Raw genomic sequence first — 27,023 nt, forward strand, 5'->3', positions numbered from 1 at the left:
TCGGAGGTCTCCTTCACCAAAGAGGTGAAAACATGAAGGAAAGAAACAACCTGACCGACATTTTAATAAAACACCATCTCATCCCTCCTCACCTCAACAGTCAACTCCAGAAGTAAAGTTGGGGCTCTAACACAATGTTTCTCTATTCCCAATATTTCACAATTACTTAATGTTAGTAGTAGCGATAGGAATCAACAAAGTACAAATACTTTGTTACTGTACTTAAGTGGATCTGTAGCTTATTTTCTGACAACTTTTTACTTTTACTCTGTAAATTTTTCTGAAAATAGTTGTACTTTTTACTCCTTACATTTTCAAAACAGGCTTATTACGTTAGTTTCAACGGTATTATTTATAGCATTCATACTTTGTCCATAAGTTGTGGTGGCCTGTCATCAGCTTCTAGCTGGCGCTAAAGAAGAGGAGCGAGCGTAAGGGGAATAACATTTTTTTAACCAACAAGTAATTTCAAATGCAACGTTTCTGTCCACACAGACAGTTTGTACAGTCTGTTATTCAAATGTTGCATAAAAATACTTCACAGAATTTTACCTTTATACTGTCTAGAATAAAGACATACAGCCTTCTCCAGGGTAAACAGACCAGTTTCTTACCTGGCATGCTGACTGTTTGCTGAGGTAAACATACTCAGTTTTTAAAGTGATTTTTTCTGGGGGGAGGGGGGGGGGGGATTGTAAAACAATGCAAATTACTAAATCGACACATTACTTTTTTGACTCCTGATTTATTGCAAAGTTTTGATGTTATTTAAATGTTAAAAAAATAATGTTTACAAAAATATTTTTTATACACAAGCAGTAGAAGAAAGTCAATGCGGTTTTATTTATATAGCCACAAATCACAACAACAGTTACATCAGAGCACTTTATATTGGAAGGTAAAGACGGGACAATATTAGAGAAAACCCTATATCAGACAAACCCCTATGAGCAAGCAGTTGGCAAGAGTGGGAAGGAAAAACTTCCTTTTAACAGGAGGCAGGGTGGCACATACCTCTTCATATGAAAATCCCCTATATGTAAACAGAGTCAACAAAATAGTCAAAAACATGATGGGGGTGTCAAGACATCGCCGGTCTCTCTGATCCTTTTGCCTTGATAGAGATCACGCAGAGATGTTTCAAAGTTTCACACAATCCTTTTATTACCCATTTCCTGGCAGCAGAGGGGCAGTTGCCCCCCTGTAGATGTGCCCCTGGTCAACACATAACAGTCTCAAGTTATTACTCATTAAGAAGGTCCTGGATAATCTCCCCATCTTAAACTTAGAATCACATTTACAAAATGAGACCGAGTCCTTACTGTGGGTCACACCTGAGGGCTTCTGTAGGACTGAGTCAAAGCCTTCTTGCAACTACAGGTACCACCCTGGTGGCCATTAAGAAAAAAGCAAGTTTCAGGCATTGCCTTCTTTCAATTTAACGAAAAAATAAAATCAAAAAGGAAAAAGCCACCGTCACAGCCATGTCGTAACAAAAGATTCATTTTATTAAATGGTTATGTACAAGACATTCTTGAATCAAAACAGCAAGTCCATAACGCTTCATCTTCTGTTACCTTTACATCTTCTCGTAATCTGAGTACCTCCCCTCCCCCCCCACCCCACAAAAAACAACAACAAAGGACAAAAAGAAACAAACAAACAAACAAACAAACAGGTGTGCTTCCATTTTCAAAAAGAGTTTTAAACACCCCCCCCCTTATTGCACCAGACCCTTACACACTTCAGTCCCAAGGTGGCTATGAGGGTCAGTCTTAAAGAAAAAAAGGGGGGGAAATTACTGTAAGCCTGCATCCCTCAAAACAAGGACCGGTTAAATACAAAACATGGTCTGGGTAAGTACAATTTAATTTGTCTCTACAGCGGCTTTACCACAAACATTACTGAAGCGATAGTCGAATTACTTACAAAAAAAAAAAATCAAGATCGTCTATAAAAAGGATGTCCGTAAAATCCATAGTTCAAAAAAGAAAAGCCTTTTTAAAAATGGTGAGATTATTTATGTGTGACTATGTAGTGATGCGTGGAAGTGGCTAACTCAGCTGAGAATTTATATCAGATTTAGAAAAGCACCGACCAGGAGCTGAGCTATGTTTCCAAAAGCATCTTAGACACGTGGTTCACTCCACGGACGAGTATGTTTCCTATTAAAACTCTACTGCTGTCTTATATTTGGGCTGTGCTGACAGATATAAAGCCGCTCTGAAATGAGACTATATCAGGTCGGACACCTGATCAGGATTCTGAAGCTTAGCTGTCATCAGCTGTGTGAGGCCTGTGCTCTACACAGTTAATAGCAAGCTCCTACAATAATAACACGACTATCACAGTGAAATAAACCTTGAAACAATCACTACAATGTGGGTCAAACAGATATTTGATGAAGACATCGATAAATTTCAAGAGATTCCATATTCACAAGGTGTAAAATTAACACTGTGCACAGATAATTATTAAAGTTGGATAAAAAGGCGACTGTAAACCAAAGAATTTCAATAGTAACTGGCACAGAAATTAGCAGGCTCCTTATTATAAACAAGAGATACAGCCCTAATCAAACATCTTCAGTAGATCACTCCAAAAAATTTAATTTCGACTCAAAAAGAAATCAGGTTAAGATCTTTTTTTTTTAAACCTGGATAAAATCCACCCATAATAAGCATAAGATGCTTTTGGAAACTCTTGACTGTAGCAGTGTGAACGTTCCTGCAGGTCCGGCAGAGCCGAAGAGAAGAATCAGACCATTTTCCAACAGCAAAAAGGAACCTCTCTGTAGGTGTGTGAAACTATCTGTGCTGGTGTTAAACAGCTCTGCAGTGGCAAGTGTGTGTGTGTGTGTGTGTGTGTGTGTGTGGACTCGAATAATTTGGGATTTCCTCATAGTTCTGCATTTGTGCAGGTGGTGTGAATTTAGTCGTCTTGTTTCTAGGTGCTGTTAACAAACCATGAAAAGTCTTTAAGAAAAAAAAAACGATGAGCCTGAAGTAAATAAAAGGCGGTGTGTGAGCAACGATGACCAAACCCCAGAAACAATAAAACATCACCCTTCCAAACAGGATAGAGCTGCTCTACGATGGCATGAATGGCTGTAGCAACAATAGAAGGCCCCGATTTCTGCATAAACTTGTTTAAAAATGTGATGTATGCAATGGGGGCTTCTACCACAGCTACATGTCCCTGAGAACAAGGTCCACGTCACATGTTATTGGGACCTGCACACCATGCTAACAGAGGAGGGTTGAACCTGCTGCACTCAGACGTCTTTTTTCAGTCCATGAAGTCTCATCCAGCAACACCTGGAGTCTGAAAACCTCTCAGCTGGGAAGGAAGACTGAGACCGTCAGGAGTCCAACTCTACAGGCTGTTCACTGTTAATGCCCCCTCAAGGAAATATGAAATGCTCTCAGTGATGCATGTTTTTAGAGTTATGTCAAAGGTCCTCTTAATCAAAAAAAAAAAAAAAGGAAAAAAAAGAAAGAAATCATTCCCTTTTTAAGGCAGCGTCTCACTTCAGCACGAGGTTTTCTTAACCACTCAAAATGAAATGTAGTCACAAGACTGCTTCCAAATCTGCTCCTGTGGAGACACTAATGTTCTCTGCTCGAGCAGGTGAACAAAGCTGGCGGTTTATTACTATTGGGGGTTTGTGTGTATGACTTTAGGCATTTCTTTTTGTCTAACATAACACTGTAGTCACCACAATCACTGCTGAGAGCAACATCCAACAAAAGCAACAAACACAAGTAGTTAGAAAAGGCCCCCAGAAGATGTGTCAGGGAGCTGACGGTTGCTCGGGGAAAGTGTGTATTCTGCAGCCTCTTGGTGAGTGGTTGCTGACAGTTGCCAGAGTGAAATTGGCTGCAAACAGGCATAGAGATCACCGGCAGGCTGCTGTGACTTTCCCCGAGCTAACCAGCATGTAGGCCTGCATGACTGAGGTTCAAGACAGGTGGACACAGAGCTGTATCGTGGATAAAACCAGTTAATTTTAGTATAATAAATGATCATGAAAATCAGAACCTCGCTTGTGGTCTGTAGTCTGAGGGGTCGCTTTGGAATGTTTTGTGGCCTCAGCACTGACTGGGCGAGTACAAAGTTAGTGCTACAAAGAAAAGACGAGCTGTAATAAACCTCCTTTAGTGGGGAACTACGATAATGTGGCACAGACCTGCAAGTTGAGCAGTGAAGCACATTTACATGTTTCATTGCTGAAAAATAAAAAGGCTCGTCTGAAGCTGCTCTTGGCTCTGTAATGACTTTCACATCGATGAGAGTTTGATCAGGAATGCTGAGACACACACACACACACACACACACACACACACACACACACACACACACACACACACACACACACACACACACACACACACACACACACACACACACACACACACACACCTCTCATGATTCTGAGACTTGAGCTGCCTCAAAGTTGACTGCTAGCTTCCTTTGCCGTCTCTTGGAGGCAGAGCTGGGGGTGTGGCCTGTTGCTGGCATGGTTTGCCTAGGTGGTGTATGCAGTGCCGTCGTCGTGGAGTCACCAGAGGAGAGGTCGCAGTTAACAGCTTGTTGGTGGATTTTAACGCTCTGTGGTTCAGTCTGACCTTGCAATTGGCCAGTTGGCTGGTTCTGGGATTTCTGTGCTTGGTTCTTAGCAACAGTTTGGGCAGCACTGTAAAACTCTCGAGTTTCCTGGTTCCTTTTATTTGCCGACACTCGTTTCTTAGTCACCTGACAAGGTGAAAGATAAACAGAAAGCTGAGTTACCAACCTGGCCTACGTCTGCACAGGAAAAGATAAATGGGAACGCTGTATTAACCTTTTTCCATTAGCACCTCCTGTGGTCGGCTCGACACAGTTTTCAGGGTTTTCTGTTAGTTGGTAGTATCTGGTACCTGGTACTACCAACTAATAGACTGCATGCCACCAACTGGCTACTCATTGGCGTCAATGAGTCGTGAGGGCACTTCCTTCACAAATATGAAATCTGTAACTTTTGAAAGCCTGCAACGGGAGAAATGGCTACACAGAAACAACACTGTGGTCCCGAGTCTGACGAAAAGCCACAAATCGAGCAGCAGGTACAACATCGCCTAGACGCCCACCTTTGTTGTATCATCCGTGTTGCATACAAATGGCGTTACAGGACGCTCCGCCATGTTGCTATAATGACCCTAAGCACACTAGGTGATACTCAATTGTAATGGTAAAACAAGTCGAACCGATCCAAGTAGGTCCTTATGGAAAAAGGGCTTATGTGTTACCTGTAAGGGGATGAACTGGTTGTGTGAGCCAATGGGCAGTGTCGTTGCAGGCTGGGGGCGCGCAGCGCCAGGGAAAGTCCCCGGTGGGCCGTAGAATGGCTGGTTTTGGTGGTGCTGAGGAGGCACCGTCATTCCCCAGAGAGGAGCAGGACCGTAACCCTGTGGGGGCAACAGCACACCACCTGGAAAACAAGAGCATACTCCTAAGATTTAAAAAAAGATCATTTTTAAGGCTTAAAAAATTTGATATGAATGCTGCTACTATTAATTCATCCCCTGTCACAAGGGTTCACCACACTGAGGAGCTCTGCATAGGGCGATAATCAAAATCTCATATCCGATATAAGACATTTATCGTCCCGACAACGATATAAAAATCACAAACATTTTGCATTTTCTGTAAATTCTGTGAATCTCGGGCAACTCGACGCGTTTCCAGCTGGGCGTCGTGTACCTGGAGTCGAGTGTTACATAAGTTGAAACAGCCGCAGCTTTTTTTGTGAGTATTTATGACATGGCATGCTGCGAGAAAAAGCCTGTTCTGAGGTTTATTTTTGAGCACCTGACGGCTCTTTTTGGCCTCTCGTCCGTAAACACTGCGTACTCTTTCACGTGTTTCAGTTTACTTTGAAAAATCTCAACAGGATCTTCAGCTTTATTGTGAAATGTTTATGTGGAAAATAAACAAGCGGACGGCAGAGCCACGCGATGGTTTTACCATCGTCGTTGCTAAGGACTACGCATTAAACCAGGCGCTAGTCCCTCCGTAGTGTGGTTACATTAAATATAAGAGAAAGAGAGAACTTTAAGAAATTCCACAGTGACCATCAAAACGATGAAAAAATATTGCCGTAAACAGTTTATTTTGCGACACCATGAAACAAACGATAGCGTAAAATGAAACGATAGATGTTTTCATATCGTCCTCCGATATATGTCGTTATATCGAACAGCCCTAGCTCTGTATGTTTAATCTGGCAGAATTTTACACCAGGTGACCTCGACCCACTACACTATGGAACACCTTAAACTGATGTTTCTAAATTCATTGATGAAACCTTAAAGAAAGACAGACTCACCTTGTTGGTTGAAGACAGCTCCCATGTGGGGAGGTCGTATCTGACCCACTCCTGTGTACAGAGGAGGTGGGAGGGGGAAGCCTGACCCGAGTGAGTTCTACAGATGCACAGAGGGTCAGCAACACATTTAATGTTTATCTCATTGGTTACAAAGTTCAGCCTCTCACACTTGTGAATCAAATATCTGCGTTTGTGTGTATACCAGTCTCTGAAGTGCAAAGAAAGCAGCTTTCTCCTTGGCATCGTGTTCTGACTGGCACTGTGGGCCATGAACCATCAACCCGTTGGACAGTTTCACCTGACACAGCACTAGACCCTGCGTCAGTGTTAATGGAAATGATTCAGAGTGGGGCACTTGCGAAAGTGGGAAACGCAGAGTAGAAAAAAGTGTGACGTAACAGAAACAGAAAATAGAGCGTGTTACCTGTCTGTTGCGCATGAAGCTGAAGTCAGGTGGCGCCATACCTAAAGCCCCACAGATGCAGGCCAGCTCTGACACCTTACTGCCCAGCAGGGCGTTGGCAGAGGCAGCAGGTGCCGGAGAAGGCAACACAGGCGCGTCGCCGTGTGGGACGTTTATTTTTGCAGCTGGAGGGAGAAAAGTAATGATCATAAGGAGGAGAATACAGAGAAGAAATTTGCCTGGGATTTAGAAATCACTAAGCTACCGAGTTTCTTTGACGATCGTCTCCTGTTCTGCTGCTGGCCAGCAGGGGGGGTGCTGTTTGACGTCTCTTGAGCAGATTGACTTCCTGTTCCAGTGCTGTCAATTTTAAGCATCTCCTTCAGCACCAGGGTTCCCTTCTATAGCGACAAACCACACACGATCATTTATGCTAAGTGGTTCTTCTAAAACTCAGAGGTTCCTCTTATTTTGGCTTCACCGCATATTTACCATGGCAAAAGACTGTGGGGATAATGGGCCATCTGGCTGGCTGTCACCTCCTTGTGGAGGGGCAGGAGGGGGTGGGGTTTGCTGGTTACCCTTGGAGATTTTTAGATTGGCAATGAGGTCCTCAAATTGTGTTTCAGCCTGAGTAAGAAAAAGTAAAGAAACTGTAAATCATCGTCTTGTTCAGGGTACGAGATTCTGACCAGAGATAACCCTGAAAAACCAAAAACAGGCAGAAGTCAAAAGAAGGATTTGTGTTTCTGCACCTTGTTGGCTATATTGTGTGAGGGAATAAAGGAGCTGACATCTTCATTTTTCTTCAACAGTCTGATGCCAGCAGGTGGGGTCTGTGAACAATACACACATCATCAATTCTAATCCAGTCCACGCAAATACAACACAGAGCAATTCATGCAAACGCACGTCGCTGTTAACATGAACGTGTGAAAACCAAAAATAAAAACTGATGAATTTAACATGATAAACTTAACCAATTGTGCACAACAGAAACAGCTGATGTGTCGACTCACAGATTTGCTGGCGGGTTGGTTCTTCCCCTGCTGGGAATGTCCTTCCTAGAACCCGAAACACTTTTTTAAAACTATTGTTTTAAAAGCGTAATTCAAGAATTAGTAGTGAAATAAGGAACATCACCAGAGCACTCTTTGTATTCTGGTTAAATTCCTATATAAAAACAAAGTTCCTAAGTGCCTATGTCACTTCACTGTTAAATCCTGAAGCAATCACATCAGCATTCATGGAGGAATTTCTGTATCACATCTATAAGGTTCAGTCTGGTTTGGGAAAGTATGTGGTTATTTATTTGAAACCATTACAAGTTCACTTGAACTAAAATAAGGACAATACAGTAAATATTTCTCAGCATTACTAGTTTTTCCTTAAAATTCCTGCTGGACTCCTAGGACAGTGAGAGAGAAGTTTTAGAGGAATCTAAAAAGCTGGTGTCTGTTTCACTGAAAACTTACATTGTTGTGCCAGTGAGCAGGAGGCTTGTTAGGAGGGCCTGTGTTCTGCAGAGACTGCCATACATTACTGTACTCCTCTTTGTTCTGGATGGAGAGAACGACATATGTAGAAACAAGTCATGTTGCACGCATTGCTGAGAGACTATAACAGTTAGGCCAAATGGAGCAAAACCTGCTCTTACCCTGACCTGGTGCTTTTGGATGGGACCTTTTGAGGGAGAGCTCCTGTTGCCCTGTGAGGCAGCCTTTGCCACACCATGTTTGTTGTTATGCTACAAATAAAAAGCAGTTGGAACAGTGAAAGAGGAGAAAGAGGAGGGATTTAGGTGAAACTGTGGAAATTCCAAATCATTTCCACTATTCCAAACTGGGGAATAATTTGTACATGAATCTACTGTGAGCATTCCACCCTCCTACCTGTGTGGGGATAAAAGGTGAACGAGGAGAGTGGTTCAGGCCTGCCAGCTGCCGGTACGAGCTGAAGTTGCCGCCAGTGGCAGGCTGCGGTTTGACGATGGCGGTGAGTTTGTGGCCAGTGTGATCAACCCGTGCTCCGTGGGAAAGGTTGATCAGGGCGCAGGGAGGGAGGCGGTAACAACGAGAAGATGTGCACCTGAGGAAGCACATGAAGAGGCAAAGCAGCTGTGACCGTCTGCTGTAAAGAGGAACACCTTTACTCCAACAGTATCCTGGTATGGACATCGTGTGTGTTCTGTTACAGCCTGACTGTATGATTTTGTGTTTTACCCTCTTCTTGTGCTTTATGTAACCGTTTTGTAAAAGACTGCGCACTCTGCAGCTTTTTCTGTCTGGTGTAAAGAAACTGAACACTGAAGTTGACGGTATGACGTAGTAATTCAGTCAAAGAAGAAAAAGTCTTGTCAATTATTGTCAAAGTAACAGTAGGTTTTAATGAAGTTTAGTTAGCCATCTAACACTGATCCATGAGCAGTTCGTTTCAGGGTGACTGTGATGGCAGCGTATAAGACAAGCGAACACTTTTATCCATTCAGAGCTGCTTTGGAGGAGGACAGACTGATGTGATCTGGCCGCTGCCTGTGACATGCTCACACATGTGTTTGTGTGCAGTGAACAAACTACTTGGGGAATCTGTTTGAACAACCATCTGGAATGTTTGCTTAACAAATCTGCTTTAAACAACTGTTGGGAACCATTAACGGATGATTACTCCTGCCATCCAGGTGAGCGTTCATGTGCAACCTATGACTAATAAAAAACAACAACTAACATTAACAACAGGCAGCAAAGACCTCTCTGCTCTTCCCCTGCCCACTGCAGCTCAGTGGGTAATGGATTAAAGTATGTGATCTGGCAGCAAAATCAAATGCCCTCCCATTTCATGTTTGTAAATTGGGAATTGTTTAGAACTGACCATTCCCAACACTAATTACATAGTATTTAGTATTTATTTATTTATTGTCATTGTCAGAGAACAATGAAATTGCATTTGGGGCTTCCGTACAACCCGTAAAGAAAATAATGAAGAAAATAATAAATACCCCTTAAAACCCAAGTGTAAATATTTAACCCAGTGTGACTCCAGTGCAATAAGACAATCCTTAGCAACAACATGAGAACCTGACAAGTAAGTTCAGTGCTATTAAGAAGTTGGATATGGTTATTGTCCGTGAGAGGGGGGCAGAGAGTTCAGGCTGTTGGCCAGTCTGGATGTTCAGCAGCAGCACACTCATGGTTACCTGATGTTGAGACCTCCAGCAAATTCTTCATCAAACAGCACTTCATAGAGAACCTCTGCCTCGCGCTCCGCTAAAGAAACAGACACAGATACGGTATACTGTTAATCACGCTCTTGTGTGTTACCCTTGATATGTACAGACTTTGCATATGAGGACAATGACGGCTGACGGGTGTCCTCACCTCCTTTAATGCCAATGATTGTCCCTCTGAGTCCCAGCGGGACGGTGAAGCTCTCCCTGATGTTGATGACTCTGTCAAACAGACGATATTCCGCGTCTGGGTCTGGAACTACACCCTGCTGCTGCTCCAAGGGCTGCACACATATTTTTATTAATGTTATCAACTAATCTGCCATTGATCTTTTAAATTAACTGATTAGGAAAAAAAAATTAAAAAGAGAGAGAGAGACTGTGTGGCAAACATCCTTAAACACACTGCATGAAAATGCCAGGGGTTCAAAAGTAATAGGACATTTGGCTGCTGGCTGTTTCAGTGTCATTTCAAATATTAGCTCACAAACACTCAGGGTGCATTGAGAATGCACACTCACGCATATAACCATAAACCATACAGGATGAGTCTGAAATTTGACCTGCAACCCCGGTCATGATTGCGTGGAGCACAGCACACCCAGCATCATCTCTGTGGCCACTGCACATTTGTAATTCATCACTGAACATCAGTTTCATCCAATCAGCCAAAGTCCACAGTTGCTTCTCTTAAGCCCACTGCAACAGGCTTTTCTTCCAAACACAAGAAATGAGGCTGTTCCAGATCACGGTCACTGCTACAGTTTTCTTGTGTTGCACATGCACCTTTGGTCTGATCCGTCCTGACTTCACAGTGTTGCAGTCTGATGACAGACGCAGGACATCCCAACCCACTCCCTTGCTCTCTCTTTTGCTGCCCAGCCTTTGGGCTTAATCTCTTCTTTTGTTAATAAACAACATTTATCAGAGGTTAAACGGGTGACTTGTGTCGCAGCCTTACAAGCCAGCTGTAGCCTGTTTCCCAATGCTTCATCATAAACACTTGTTTGTGCCATTTTCTAAATTCAAATTCAATTCGTCACATACAGTCATACACAGTACGATGTGCAGTGAAATGCTTACACAACTGCTCGTGACCTAAAAAAAAAAAAAAGACTATGAATAGGAGAGGAAATAAATATGAAAATTAAAATGAAGGGTAAATTTAACTAGGAAAGAATAAAACAAAATATAAAAATTAAAGTTAAAATAAAATAACTACAACAAAATACACAATATAGAAAATATATAAGAATATATGAAGAAATATAGAACAATAACAGCAGCTGTACGAGTAATAAATGGTAATGAAGAAATGTCCAGGGTTGTGCAATCCACATATTTAAGTGACTTGTGATAAAGTGATTTGATTAGATGACCACGCAGTGCAGTGCCCACTAGTGTAAACAAATGTCCAGAATGTCCAGTGTGTGTAAGAACCATATGTGCGGGTCAGTACTGTGTGGTGGTGTGATTGAGAGACCGTATCGCCTGCGGGAAGAAGCTCCTCCTCAGTCTCTCTGTGTTGGTCTTCAGGGAGCGGAATCGCTTTCCTGACCTCAACAGAGAGAACAGTCTGTTGTTGGGATGGCTGAGGTCCTTCACCATCTTCCTGGCCTTGGTCCAGCACCGCCTGCTGTAGACTGAGTGCAGGTCAGGGAGCTCGGAGCGGATGGTGCGCTCAGCTGACCGCACAACCCTCTGTAGAGCTCGTCTGTCCTGCATGGTGCTGTTCCCGAACCAGGTTAAGATGTTTCCCGTCAGGATGCTCTCTATGGTTCCTGAGCACCTTGGAGGGCAGTCGGAAGTCTCTCAAGCGTCTGAGGTGGTAGAGACGCTGACGGGCCTTTTTCACCCCGGTGTTGATGTGACAGGACCACGACAGGTCCTATCCATTTCTTTTTGTTATGCGTTTTCTTTTTCCAGGGCATGATGCCTTGAATTTTCTGATGTTGGTCATCATCTTGGTCCACAGCATGTTTTCCTTTCATAACCTTCCCATCTGGTTTGTACTTGTTCTGAGTCAGCTGTGTGTAAAATGTTAAGCAACTATGTTGGATTCCTCCTTGAAGCAGCTGCATAATCCTTTTTATTGCTACACAGGAATTTCCAAAAAATATTACATGTGATTGTTGTTTGATATTAAACTGCTTTAAATCATCTGAACTTTGGCTGACAGGTCTTTATGGGGTTACCAGTCCTACGGGTTTTTTTATAACACAACCACAGCCCCTTTCTTTACAGGCACGATGTTAATACGTGCATGCCAAAGGTACTCACCCTGAAGAGGAGGTGAGGCTTGACTGTGACGCGGACTTTCTTGGTGCTCTTCTTCACCTAAGTCGGCGAGAGCGAGGCAGGAATGGAGAAGGTACAGAGGGAGAGGCGTGTGAATGGAAATGCAGTGAATACACAAAGAACTTCTGACTTCTGAAGTCTGTAGCTGTCACCTTGGTCTTCTCCACTGCTTCCTCGATCCTCTCCACGATTGCAGCATCCAGCACTTGGAGGTCACAGGATGCCCTGCTGATGGAGCTAACTGGGTGACTTTTTAACCATGAAGTGATTTCTGCTACCTTCTCTGCCCTGTTGGGTTAAAAAAAAAAAAAAAAAAAAAAAAAAAAAAAAAAAAAAAGAGTCATTTAGTCATTCATTTATTTAATCTTCAACCTTCAGACATTGGTGCAAGAACAAGATGACAACCCCTGGCTCTAAACTCCTTGTCATCACCGGCGGGTGAAGCTTTATGCTGAGAACTTTTACCCTTACTAACCAAAGGTGATCCAGCTGACAAATGAGACACCAAGTGAGAACATATCAGGCAGGATGGTGCTTTAAAGCATCCCCCCCTTTTTTTTTTTTTTTTACTCTCATGGATATCAAAAGATAAAGATGGACTTCATAGCTTATTCAGTGTGAATTTAAACTAGAAATGTATTTTGAAAGAGGACAATTTCACACAGACTTCTATAAGTGCTTCTTTATGTAGCTAGAGATGTCGCCACCTGATGGCCACAAGAATGAATACAGCTTTTAGACACCTCAGCATCAGCTACACTTTTAAGACCTGTAAGCTACGTCCATCTTTTATATACATCTATGATCCCTAAACAAGTTTTTTCCCAGCAGGATGGAGTGAACGCAACCTTGGCAGGGGACTAAGTAAGGCCAGGGCCCACATGGCTGAAGCGTCCGTTTTACCCATTCTGGTCTTCTCCAGGCCAAATGTCATCTTCATAGAAAACATCATCGTGACTGTTTCTGGCCACGTTGTTGAACACCTCTGAAAATCTACAAAGAAACACAACCGCACCATCATTTCTAAAAGCTTCGTTCAATTCATAGGATAACCGAACATTAATACATAAGTTAAAGAACAGCGGTTTTCAAAACGACTCATTTGTTTTACCTGTCCAGGTATTCAGCCAGCAGCTCCTCCACAGCAGCAGAGTAGAGCCACTCTTTTTCAGTTCTCTTGGTGTATCCGGGAACTTCCTCGTTCTTCTTGTTGAACTTGAGGTTCAGGCCAACGTTAGCTCTTTGCTCCCCACAGGGACTGGACACAGTGAAGAAGACTGAAAGCTTAGACAAGGACTGTACCTGAATACGTGACGTGGTGCCAACAACAGCTCAACTCACTGCAGATATCCTTGTGGCATTTCTACATAAGCACTCACTTCTTCTTAGAGCCTCTACCAATGAAGATGCTTCCAGAGAAGCGGGAGACGAGGTAACCGGTGATGCCGAGACGAGAGGCCAGAACGTATCCAGGACTGTATTTCACGCTGTATTTCTACACGACACACAAAAACGTATAAGGTGAGGGGAGAAAACTCGCAAAACTAAACGTACATATCCACAGAACGACTCCACGAGCTCGTCTTACGTGTTGGTTCTGGATTAAGGGCTCCAGCTGTGGCTCATGTGGCACACTGAAGACCACTCGAATCCGCCCATCTTTGATGACATCTTGGGAATCTTGCACCTGAAAATTTATATTAATATGAATATGGAGATGTGGAGCATTAATCAGATAGACTTTTTAAAAAATGGCTGGATTTCTATACCTGCCATGGTAATTAAGAGACGGTGTGTTTCAGGTCAATTTACAGAGTAACATGAAAGTAAAGTAATGAGTAGTGTAAGAAATTACTTTCTCCTGGGAGAAATTACCGTAATTGTCGGGCTATAAGCCGCTACTTTTTGCACAAGCTTTGAACCCTGCGGCTTTTAGTCAGGTGCGGCTTTTCTATGGATTGTCCATGATTGTTGTCATATCGTAAGAGGATTTGTTTTGTTTGTTCTGCTGTTGTACGGCACTACGTTGCCTGGCGGAAGGATCGGGGTTCAAGAGTGGTATGTTGGTCACGTGTCCGTCCGCCAGGCAACGTAGTGCCGTACGAAGTAGCGCGAAAAACAAACTTCAAAGTAGCGCTACGCGTTCAGCGGGAGGCGTGGATGATGACCGGCGATAAACTTGCGAAAAGCAAGTTATGCCCAACTCCACCGGTGGATTCTGACAGCGTGGAAAAGTGTGAAAACATCCACGATCACTAACGGATTTCTAAGGGCTGGACTGCTGCATGATGGAGAGGAGGACACCGCCACGGCCCTTCTGAGGGTGTTCGACTCTGACAACGAGGATTTCTTTGGTTTTGAAAGTGACAACGAAGGAAAGAAGCGGAGAGTGGATGACGAAGCCATCCTGAGCCTGTTTGTATCCGACACTGGAGGAGAGGACTTTGGTGGTTTTAGAGCGCAGGAAGAAGAGAAAGATGGTGAATGACTGACTTTTCTTCTTGTTAAAGCCGTGTCGCTGCACCTGAGCCTAAAAGGTAGGCTGAATCTATTGTTCTGGTGTGCTGCAGGTTACTGTTATGCAAATATGTACCCATAACTTGTTTTTCAAAATATTAATAAAAGGGGTGTGTCTCCAAACAGCCATCTCTTTCCTGACAATTCCCTTTGTGCATATTCTCTTACATATGATGAGTCAACATTGAAACACCTGCGGCTTTTGGTCAGGTGCGGCTAATGTATGTACAAAACAGGATTTCCCCTGATTTTAGCTTGTGCGGCTAATATTCAGGTGGGCTTTGTAGTCCGGGAAATACGGTAAGTAACATAATGCATTACCTGTAAGAAAAGGGTTCTGTGTATAATGAGTAATGGCCCCAACACTGATCTCAGCAAAGAGGGGAAATACCTCCAACATGCACAAACATTTGACCCACAGGTCATGAATGCAATGCCTTTGATATGCTGCTTAGTGATGCTGGTGAGTCTCCAAGCTCAGTCAATGAGAATCGATATGAGAACCAATAAGGAATCGAATTGATAATGGAATCACTAAGTTCTTATCAATGTTATGTTCATATTGTTTTGCATTACATCATTAAGCTTGAAACAGAAGGTGTTTTTCACAGATCTGTTCTAAACTATATAAATAAGCCTCTTAATTTTTTTGTCTTTTTCCCCTCAGAGTATCGAAAAAATGATTGTGGAAATCAAACTTATCTGACAGTCGCCGATGATATTAATGCACAGGTGACAGCTCGGGGCACAGTGTTTTGTTTCTTCACTTATATTGAATGTGACAGTGTGAAAACACGGACATTATACTCGGATTCTTGGTTTAAATTAATAAAAAGAGTAACTTGGGTAACGAGGGAGTAATCCACAGACTAAGAGAGCAAACAGTGGATAACATACCTCTCCCATGGCACCGTAGTACGGGTTTCCCACCATGAAGACGGTTGTTGTTGGAGGAAAGAGCTCATCTAAGCTCTTGAAGCAGGCCAGAGATGAGCAGAAGGCTTTGATATCCTGAGACCATGAAGATAAGGAAGAAGTGTCTTTAAAATAATATCTATAAACACTTAAAAAAGAAAAAAAAGGTGATAAAATCAAAACCATGTGCAGTAAACCTAAATTTGCCTAAAACTACTCTGACAATAACCAGAAAGAAACTGAAAGCATGTGTTGGGTTTATTTCAGGGTTTAGTTTCATTAATATGGCTGCACTCCTCAGCTTAAGCAGGTTTTCTTCTATTTTCCTGCAGCATGAAGACCCTGCTGAGAAACACCACAGCCTCAGTGACATATACACTGCTATAAGAGTCTTTCACCCATTATTCTCCGTTTTCTTCTCGCTATCATGTTTGTGTGCAGGTACCTTAACAACCGCCTGGTAGGCAAAGGGGAGGACCTGTTTGGCCCACTGTTTCTCCAGTTCCACCACACCATTGGCTTTGGGAACGTATTTTCTTCCAGTCAGCAGTTGGCCGTATAAAACCACCTCTGTCTCGTTTATCACGATGCCTTTCCTCTTCAAATAACTACGAGAAAGAAAAGCATAAATAACTAAAGAAGCCAAAGAATATGATGGTTCTGGCAAAGAACAGAAGGATTGTTTCAATAATATGAAAGAGTAGAAATGACTGAAGATGCATACAAACTCAAACACTTGCATTATTTTGCTGAGTTTCTTACTATTCAGTGATTCCTTGGACATCCTTAATCCAGTCCTTCTGCTCCTTGTCAGACAGACAGGTGACTTTGGCGGGAGGAGGAGTGCTCGGCCTGTCATACACTCTTTGGACACCCGGTGGTTCCTCAAGATAAAACCTTCAGAACAAGTTGCAAAAATTCACTTGTAAAGTCACTAAAGTCTCAATATAATATTTTCAGATTTTTCAGTTTCAGATTTTTCTACACATCTACCAGAAAAGTCAGCAGTCATAGCAAAGCCAGCTCTTACTTCGTTTCTCCGTCTGACACTGCAATGATGCGAGCTTCCTCTAGATGAGGCCAGTTGACAAACACAGACTTTCCCAGAACTTGTGCAGCAACATCATCACATGTCTGAAGATAATGACAAGAAAGAAGGAGAGAGGCAGAGACACAGAGGATAAGGAGACTGCCAATGTTCCTAGAATAAGACCAAGAGGTGACTGGGTGTAAAAAATATTTTATGCAGTTCTTTTAATTGTATAGACAGTGATTCCAAGACTTCCAAGGGACAATTGATCAATTCTTAATAATAAAGTGTTGAAGCTTTATTAAACTAGATCTAAAAACATAAACAAAAGCTCACCGTTTCCCCTTCCTGGTTGGGGAGGATATCCAGCAACATGTTCTCCCCTCTGCTACTCTGCTGGAACACGACCACCCCGCCTTTCTTCTTGTAAAACTGAAACGACAGTGAAGGAGCCAGAGCATGAGAGTTTGAGAAAGGGAGATCATCTTATAAAGACTGCTGAATTTACTAAACTTGCTATACTTCTTTTTTCTTCTTCTTAAATTGGCAGAATTAATTTCAGATTCATACGTTGGTTGTGAGTTAAGACGTATTTAACCAGGTTCGCTCCAACTTTGAACAGTTTAGTAGTAGTTCAGTTATGCACATGCCCACCTTGTGTTTGATGTGTTGTAAGGTGGGAAAGCCACAGAAGTACAGAGCTGAGCGGTCAACGGGCTTGCTGACGTGATCTAATGAAACTTGCCAAGCATCCATGGGGATGTGCGCTGTCCTGTGATGATCAACCGCAAAAGGCAATCAGCCACAGACAAATATGACTGTTGAATTTCACCTCAGTAGGACCAAACGCATGAGTTGTTTTCAGAAACAATGAGGATCGTTAAAGGCATCTACCTGACGTGGCAGTGGACGATGTCGGGGAACAGTTGAGGCAGGGGGGAGGCGTAGGCGAAGTCCATTTCCCTGTCGTACGAGTAGACTGCACACTCTGTGTGGCAGTTCCTGGCCTTCTCTTCTTTTGTCAGCTTCCTGTTGCAGGCCTCCATGGCTGCTAATAAGCACCTCTGTTCGATACACACACAACATAAAGTTACACACAGTTACAAGTTGTCAAATTTGATTTCGACAACAGACCTGTGCCATTTCTTCATTTCGAATTGTGTGTTTACCTCATCTATGAATGGAATGAGCACCACAGCCTCCCACTCCTGCTGCTTGCCATTCAGGTCAGTTTTAAAGTCAAGAGGGTAGTACTCAATAATAGCTGAACTTTCACTAGTCATCAGATGCTGAAACATAACAAAATACAGTATTACGATCCCCTGTATACTTCCTGTCCTAATGTTAAAACGATTTCTGTATTAAATTATATTTTTATTTCTTAGAGTACATCTTGTGCATTTTATATGAGTGAACTTGGATTTGCATTTGTTACCCTGTAACACTCGGGCAGCAGTTCCATGCTGGCAGCAGGCAGGACTGCCAACAGCTGCTGGAAGGGCATGAAGGGCTGTCCATGCTCAAAGGTCAGCTTTAACCCAGATACATTCCTGATGTCTGACAGGTAGGGAGCGTAGTGGTAGGGGTAGTACCTGCAGAGATAACACATAATACTCAATATAGAGGTTTAAAGAAGGAAATCATTTACTTATTGTTCTTCTCCCCAAAGCAAATCAATCAATCCACTTTTTCTGTGAAATAACTTTTATTAGACAGTAAAGGTTCAGAAACCCTCATTAAAGCCTGCTGTGTAGAAATATGTTGAAATTTGAGCCTCTCTTTCAATCCTCCCACATTTCTGTGAGACTGTTAATGAGCTGAATTCTCCAATAACAGAAAGAGAAAGATCAGGGAGTAAATTACACAGAAGAAAGAAGCACTCACCAGCTCCAGGACTGAACTCCATGGTAATAGTAGTGGAGAATCCACTGGATACCTTCCACATAACACTTGGCTTGGTTGGCTAGAAACTCACTGCAAATGGAAGAGTGAAAACATAGTTACAAAGTGCAAGCTGCTGTGATGAAGGGCACTGTTAACATTTAGCCAAGTCACTTCCCTACCAATGGGATCGTTTAAAAAAGGAAACTAGTAAAAGGGCATCACACTGCTGGGAAACAGCAACACACACGCACACAGACAGACACACAAGCATGTCTATTCTAACTGCTGATAAGGGAGAAAAACAGATTTTGTCAGTCTTAATAGTTTTACCCTTTAAAAGGTATGACGAGGTAAAGGCTGCTGTACAACATCTTAAAGTGCACCTATTATGATGTTGATTTTTCGGTCATAGATGAGCATTGTTCCAATGGTGGACGCCTGAACCCTGTGAGCCAAAACCTCCAAGTCCAAGAACAATGTTTACCCTTTAATATTTGGTGGACCTGTTTCCAACAGTTATGATCACTATATTATTTATGGTTAAACTAAATGATCTGCTGCAGCTTTGTGATCCTGTGTGTTCATCTTTAAGTCAAGAGCACAGTGTTTCGCTATACTCGGATGTTGATTCATTACATAAGACTAACACACAATGTGTTTATGAATACATTCCATTTCACCCGGCCTGTTGCCACTTGGTCTTGCTGCACCTAGAGCAAAACACAATAGCAGGTGCAGACACCAATACAACCTTGTGCCAAGCCCTACTCCTTTGCATGTTATCTTTGTTCCCAACCTGCTGAGCGTCACACGACTAATTCAAAATACCTTTTAGTGCATGAAATACAAGAATTTTAAAAGACTGACATGAAAATTTCAGTCTCAAAGTTTTGTTTTTGTGCTGGTGAACACTTTTCCAAAAAAAAAAAAAAGAAAAAAGGGGGGGGGGGGGGGGGGAGTGGTGACCAATCATTTATCTGCGTTATTGAACACTGGTCATTCTAACTTCACTCTGTCTCAGCCAGTCACTGAACGAAGATACAACAAACAAAGAGGTGAAGTGAAACTAAGAGTTAAAACAAAGAAAAGTGTCAAACTTGTGTCCCAAACATTTTTAGCTTTCTTCTTCCCATAATTTGCTTTTTGTATGCGTTTGTATAAGTTCACTCACTCAGACACCACGTCCACGCCGATCTTGCTCATGTAGTATGTGCGTTTGTACTGTCTGAACTCTGTTTCAAAGATATCATCCTCCTCCTCTTCATCATCTGCTGCCGCTGCTGCTTTTTCCTCTCCGGTGACTTTCTCTGATGTAGTCAGGGAAGCCAGACAGAGAGCAGAATCCTACAGATATTTTTTTTTTAAAAAGTCAATCACTGGAAAGAGACAGACATGAAAACAATGCTGAAAGACACAATGCATATTTTCAGTGCTGGTCCCTACCTCATTCTTTCTGGCGTCTTTGCTGGCAGCTTCCTTCTCAGCTGCCAGTCCAGCAGCTTCATTCAGATATTTGTTACCAACTTTGCTTTCAAACCACTTCAAATCCACAAAGACCTCATTAAAATGTTCCCGGTCAAACTGGCAAGACATGGGGAAAAAAAAAAAAAAAGTACATTTTGGCAGAATACATTTGTTTCATAGCAAACGACATCAATCAGTATATGGGACTTGATCTTAAAATGAATGACCCTTAAATAGAAACTAGTGTCTCACCTCAGCAAGCTTCTCCAGGTATTTCTCAAAGTTTCTGAGGTTTAAGTGACCGTTCTCATTCAGATAACCTAAAACAAACACGGGGACATTATTTTATATATGTGAATGACAATAAACAAGTGGGACATGAATGTTTTTCTATATTGTACTGGTTGACAATTCTAAACTATCTGGGCCAGCTGGACAAGCACAGCACATGGAACAAACAAAAAAACAACATATTTTGTGTATGAGAGGCTTTCAAATTCTGAATAAATGCTCAAAAAATACATCCCTGCTGCATCAGTTCTTTTTCTGGGGGGGGGACTTTGTCACATGATAAAGTTGGAGCCGCCAGAACCAGGCTCAGGGTAATTCTGCCAGCTTCACGTTTAAAAGGTTTCTTCCTGTTCAAAGGGAGTTTTTCCTTCCCACTTGGTCATAGGGGGTCAGCTGATTGTTGGGCTTTTCTCTGTATAATTGTTGGGTCTTTAGCTTACAGTATAAAGTGCACCTTGAGTCAACTGTGGTGCAATAGGCAAGGCAAGTTTATTTATATAGCACAATTCAACAGCAAGGTGATTCAAAGTGCTTTACAGAGACATTAAAAAACAAAAACAAATAAAAAGCATAATTTAAAATTGATTAAAAAATTATTTTTTTTTAAAAATCAGTAGTTAAAATGTAAGTTTTGAAATTTAAGCTTAAAAGTGTGGATTTGGTGCTTTATTCAAATGCAGCTGAGAACAGGTTCAACCTGGATTTAAATAAACTGAGTGTTTCAGCTGATCTGAGGCTTTCTGGGAGTTTGTTCCAGATATAAGGAGCATAAAAGCTGAATGCAGCTTCTCCGTGTCTGGTTCTGACTCTGGGAACTGATAAAAGACCGGATCCAGATGACCTGAGGGATCTGGAAGGTTCATACTGGGTCAGGAGGTCATTGATGTATTTTGGTCCTAAACCATTCAGAGCTTTATAGGCCAGCATCAGAACTTTAAAGTCTATCCTCTGACGGACAGGCAGCCAGTGTAAGGACCTCAGAGCTGGACTGATGTGGTCCACTTTTTTGGTCTTAGTGAGGACTCGAGCAGCAGAGTTCTGAATGAGCTGTAGTTGTCTGACTGATTTTTTAGGTAGACCTGTAAAGATGCTGTTACAGTAATCAAGCCTACTAAAGATGAATGCATGGACTAGTTTTTCCAGATCCTGTTGAGACATCAGATCTTTTATCCTTGATATATTCTTGAGGTGATAGTAAGCTGACTTTGTTATTGTCTTAATGTGTTTTTCTAAGTTTAGGTCTGCATCCATCACTACACCCAAATTTCTCGCCTGGTTTGTGGGTTTTAGGTGTATAGATTGAAGTTCTCTGGTGACCTGTAATCGTTTTTCTTTGGCGCCAAAGACTATTACCTCAGTTTTGTTTTTGTTTAGCTGGAGAAAATTGTGGCACAACATTCAATTAAATTATAGAGATACAATTTAATTGAACTCAATAGAATATACATGAATACAGCATGGTGGCTTTCTTTTTTTTTCGCATTTCTGCTGTATTTCATCTTTTTCGCTGAGTGTGTGTTCAAAAATAAATAAATATTTTTCATGCTTTTGAAATCCAAATTTGTTTAGACTACAGTTCGTTACAGGGGACAGAGCGAAGTCCTAAAGAGTAAACCACTAAAAGGATACAGTGTATGCATCTGTCTCACCAATAGATGATTTCGTCAAATGTTGCAACACAACAAGCATGAAGAAACCTCACTGCACATGTTGCAATCCACTATAATTATTATGGAATCAAATAAGCCTAAGCTAAACACTTTAAAACATTTAAAACTGAATTGAAATGTTTGGTTCCAACAGAAATGACACTGAAAACCAAACTGAAAGAAGAAACTAAAACTAAAAACTGAGGAAAAACACAAGATACGAGTCTGGTCTTACCCCCCAGGCTTGGTAGTACACTCATGTACGTCTTGTACAGCAACGGTAGAGCGTCATGATTGATGTGAAGGTTGGGGAGGTGAGGGATGAAATCGTTTCCTACCAGGAAACCCATTAGAATCCAGTCATCTATTACTCGCTCCAGGTCATAATCGGAACCCATCTTATTCTGAAAAAAGAGGCGCAAACATTTAGACGTCATACAATACAATTTAAAAAGCATATATTAAAAATTTATCATAATATGAAATCTCGCCTGGCATTTAAAAGCTGCCCACTTTAGGCACGCTTGTCTCACCTTGAGCTCAGAGAACTCGTAGTCGATATACTCTCTCATCAGAGACAAGTGAAGCAAGTGAAAAGTGGTCTCCTCTGGAGCTGTTATCCTGAAATGGAACAAAAGAGCAGGGTTCACAAAACAATGCAGCACAACAAAGAAAGACAAAATAGACTGAAGAGAAGAAGAGAAGAACCTCTTCTGGGATTTCTTCCCTCCAAAGCGGACTTCCTCCCTGAGCAGAGCGAAGTTTGGCTCGTGGCTGGTCAAACCCAACATAATCTACAACACAGAGTGAAGGACAGACTGAACCTTCAGGCACTGATTTGAGCAAAATGTTCATCAACGATCTGTTTAAACGTACCAGGTCAGCATCCAGGCCGTACAGGCAGTGTCGCGTGTTGGGGTCATGATTGGGCTTGGTGTTCTCTGACCGAATAAACTCCATGATTTTGTGTTCCCCCTCCCCTGGTGTCTGTAAAGAGAAGAAACACAAACTTAATACATTCATTACCGACTCAGAAACAGTACAACAGTACATACAACAGTTACACATACACCACTCACACCCACCTCGTGACCAGACAAGTACACTTTGACATTCTCCCATAGCTTGTCATTGGAGAGCTTGTTGTGGACGAAATACTTGAGCTGTTCCTGAAGTCGCACCATGAACTCAGTGCCTGGAAGAAGGATTTGAGATTAAAAGAACTGCTAACATTTTCAGAGACCTGTTCTCTGTATATCTCTTAAGGATCCAAGAAGAACTGAGCAACCCAAGTGTTTTCAGCTGCTCAGTTCTGCTTTCCCAAGGAGTCGCTACACCAGACAGATCTGCATATTTAATTTGACAGAGTTTGAAACAGGACCCTTACAGTTAATCCAGGCTCAAGACTAACAGAAGAGGTACATAGGCTGGGTTTTGTCCTGCTTGGGTTGAAATGGGAAATCTGTCTTATATAACGCCTGATTTAAACTTCTGCAGGGAATCTTCATAGAGCCTACAAAGTAGGCTACGTAAGTTGCCAGTGTAGTTGTCGGTATGCCGTTCCACACATTTATACCCGTCCTGGTTCGTCATGTGTTAAACACAGTGTGGTAGTATCCTGGTGTTTTAAACGCAGTGCCAATCGATAGAAACAAATAAGATTCTGGATTCTGTTTTCCCCCTCCTGGGTCTCCACTCTTTGCTTCTGGCACTTTTCTCTTTTTATCCTGGGATAAATATATTTGTCCCACAAGGTTTTCCACTTCTTTGTACATTCCCTCACATCCACTCCTTGGGAAAATATTACATCTCTGCGATGACCTATTCGCTAATGATTCTAGGTAAATACCAACGATGCGCTTTGGCTAAAATGTCAATGTTGAAAAACGAGTCACTGGATGTTTACATCTGACATGCAAACATGTTTTTAATAAAAATATCACATACAGTACACATATAAAAAACACAGGGACACAAAAATAAATTCAGGTGTTAAACTGTATCAGGTGGTTCTGATCTGTGTCTGTGTGATGAGCATCTTTGCATGAAGCTTTAGATCTTCCTTACCAGGAGTGATACAGTTGGAGTCGAAGCGAGCCTCTGTGGGAAGCACCTCTCCTTTATCCAAAGCTTTTTTTATCTTTTCCTCTGCTTCTTTGGCGGACCTAGACACACAGACACCCACACACAAGCGCACACCCACAAGTAGATATAAAAGAGAGAAGGTCAAATTCAAAGTCTCAGGCTGTGTCTCTGCCTGCAGTCTGTGTTTCCCCTCCTGTCTGTAACACTGAAGCACAAAATGTTGTATTTTAGCTCAAGCCTGTTTGCTGCTCATTCTTCCTTATAAGGTAACTCACATAGGGCTCAGGTTTACAACTGCAGCCTCAGAAACATCACATAATTATACCCAACAACTCTAAATATATCTGAAAACAGACATGACACTATAATCAGATAACTAAGAGAGAACGTGGCATTATTTATAGTTTGGATTCAACATCAGGGTACAGGCATGCTAATAAAATTCCATCTCTTTATTTGGTCAGTTCAAGAAAAGCTACTCCCAATATCCTAAATTTAGTGATTCTCAACAAGTATTATGATAGGATTAGCATTTATTCATTTAGATTTATTCATCCATCACAACCTGAATCTACGTCCTCTCTGCTGGTTCATCTTCGCCCTTGGCGCCACACCATCCACCGCCATGAAGAAAACCTTGCGAGGCTTGATGATCCTGAAGAGCACCTCCAGGTAATGGAAGATGTCTGCAAAAATCTTTTCCTCAGAAATGCGAAAGTGGACATCCTCATCGTTTGGGTGAGAACACTGGTGGATGATGCCGTTCATGTCCAGATAGAAGTTGTCAAACTCTGGAATCTGACAAAGACAAACTGATCACATACCTAGTACATTCAGGAACATGACTTATCTGTAAACGCTCACAATGACGAGATCTTTCAGGTGTGGCAGATGTTTTTAGGAGGCTGATGAGTTAAAGGAGGGTATATTTGACAGTCATAAAAACAAGATAGTAAGCTCCTTTCACCTGACACATTAAAAACAGTCTCATGAGTATGCCATCCACCTTTGATAACATCAGACCTTTATGTTTTGTTCCGTTTTATTTACACCGGTACCGACATGAAACATAATTCCCATATTTACTGTTACCAATTTTCTGCTAAAGGTGGTTATTTACTGCTTTAATACAAATGCAAAGCTGTCTGAGGTAAGGAGGGTGACACTGAACAATGTGCGCTGATGAAACTACTGCTGGGGGAGTGAAATAGCGGCTTCCTTTCTGCTCAGAGTGTAGAAAGTGGTTCAAGTCCCCCCCCGCAGTTACTCAAGTAGCCTAAACTCTCACGTTATTCGAGCTGTGGCCAACAGGCTGAGCTCATACTTCTGACATTTCAAACAAGTTCATTGTAAAGCGCAGTTACTGTTAACCAGCTGGTAACAATAACTACCCGAGCCCCTATAGATCTCTAGTTATCATAAAAATCAGTTAGTTAGCCAACTGCAAGAGCTTATTGTTGTTTAGAATGTTCCTGACCAACAAAGGCCAAAATTACCCAGTGGTAACTCATTAACATTTTATTTGTTTAGTGCGAATAAGCGCACAATGGAGACCAAAATAGCATATTAGTGATGGAATTTGGTTAATAACGTCATGCCTATCCTGTGTTTAACAAAAGGATGAAGTGAAGAATGTGTGCTAAAAGCAGAGTTGTCCATTCGCCAGAAAACCATTGGTAAGCTACGTGGAATTTTAGTTCCGCGGCCCGCTATAGCTCTCTGATAGCGAACAGCTAGCTACGCTAGCACTGTGGCTACCAATGACAGCGGTCTGTGAAGCTAACCAGTCACCGCTGTTTTCCTACCTGATGTTCCTTGACAACTTCACTGAGACAAGGGTAGCGTTCCGAAATCCAGCGGTAAAATTTTGGCACTCCCATCTTCACAACAAACCTCTTCAGCCTCTAGGTAAAAACAGTAAACAGCAAAAACTGGATGGAGGTGTTCGCCTATGCGAGGAACTACAATGTAGCTGGGGTTTAACCTGGTTACATGAGAACTTGCTTTAGACTCAGGTTTTGTTTCCAACGGCTGCTAAGTAGCTGGTTGTCCGTTGTCCGCCGGAAAAATCGTTCCGCCGCTTTTCGAGAAAAAATTTGTTCCGTTTTTTGTAATTTTTTTGTGTTTGTTTACTTGCTTTCTTTTTGACATCTCATAAGTACATAGTACAACGTAATGCATATTTCTACGTAGAAAATATTTAAAATAAATAAGCCAAAACATTTTTACAAAATGTTGTATTAAACGTAAATTTGTTGTTTGCTAGAAAATAACTTTGCAATAAATGTTATATAATATTTATTACAAAAGTGAGTAAATGGTTTTTTGTTTTTGTTTTTTATAGAGGTTGAGTTACCCCAAAACATCAAGTTTTTGAAAACAGCCTACTTAACATCTGAATCCAGAAATATCAGGAATCTTATACAATTTCCAAGATAACTAAGGGTGCCTATATTAAATATGAACTCCCAAGGCTGGGAAGTAGGAACAGTGTGTGCTGTGTCATTCTGAATCTAATAGGAACTGAAAAATCAGATCAACTGATATGAAAGAAAGAACACACTGTTAATAATAATAATGGATACTTTATTGATCCCCATGGGGAAATTACTTGTTTTTCTCTGCATTTGACCCATTCACTCAGTGAAGCAGTGGGCAGCCCACTAAGCAGGCGCCCGGGGAGCAGTGTGTAGGGACGGTACCTTGCTCAGGGGTACCTCAGGGTAGCCGTTAAGTGGATTCGAACTGCCGACCTTCCGATCATGGGGCGACCACTTTACCTACTGAGCTATCCCTGCCCGGCCCGTCTGGCTTGCAAGGCCCACTGCAAAGCCTGAAATGAAGAACTAGTTTCCCCTCAGCAAGACAGTTCCACATTTCCACCTAATGTACAACTT

At 42.0% G+C, this 27,023-nt stretch overlaps 1 protein-coding gene across 2 annotated transcripts; it reads right to left on the reverse strand.

Annotated features, from left to right (window-relative positions):
- Positions 1–871: 871 nt before the first annotated feature.
- On the reverse strand, positions 872–26,195 carry xrn1 (5'-3' exoribonuclease 1). Of its 2 annotated transcripts, none has more exons than XM_080906762.1 (41): positions 25,932–26,195; positions 24,692–24,924; positions 24,109–24,206; positions 23,127–23,236; positions 22,918–23,028; positions 22,750–22,835; positions 22,575–22,662; positions 22,277–22,445; positions 20,354–20,421; positions 20,081–20,218; positions 19,809–19,981; positions 18,638–18,727; positions 18,189–18,345; positions 17,923–18,042; positions 17,648–17,817; positions 17,408–17,525; positions 17,090–17,185; positions 16,754–16,857; positions 16,486–16,620; positions 16,169–16,331; positions 15,706–15,819; positions 13,880–13,978; positions 13,671–13,786; positions 13,403–13,549; positions 13,195–13,284; positions 12,444–12,579; positions 12,274–12,330; positions 10,145–10,277; positions 9,964–10,033; positions 8,663–8,858; positions 8,434–8,517; positions 8,246–8,329; positions 7,790–7,834; positions 7,526–7,606; positions 7,263–7,400; positions 7,036–7,171; positions 6,792–6,955; positions 6,570–6,683; positions 6,368–6,464; positions 5,289–5,470; positions 872–4,755 (listed from the first exon to the last, which is right to left on the reverse strand). In XM_080906762.1, the coding sequence occupies exons 1-41, from the start codon at positions 26,004–26,006 to the stop codon at positions 4,426–4,428; spliced, it is 5,115 nt and encodes a 1,704-aa protein (XP_080762888.1). In that variant the 5' UTR covers positions 26,007–26,195; the 3' UTR covers positions 872–4,425. The 2 variants fall into 2 exon arrangements, with proteins under 2 accessions (XP_080762888.1, XP_080762887.1); XM_080906761.1 differs by having other exon boundaries at positions 8,428–8,517; positions 25,932–26,194.
- Positions 26,196–27,023: the final 828 nt, after the last annotated feature.

The sequence above is a fragment of the Rhamphochromis sp. 'chilingali' genome, assembly GCF_963969265.1.
Source record: "Rhamphochromis sp. 'chilingali' genome assembly, chromosome: 16".
Classification (NCBI taxonomy): domain Eukaryota; kingdom Metazoa; phylum Chordata; class Actinopteri; order Cichliformes; family Cichlidae; genus Rhamphochromis; species Rhamphochromis sp. 'chilingali'.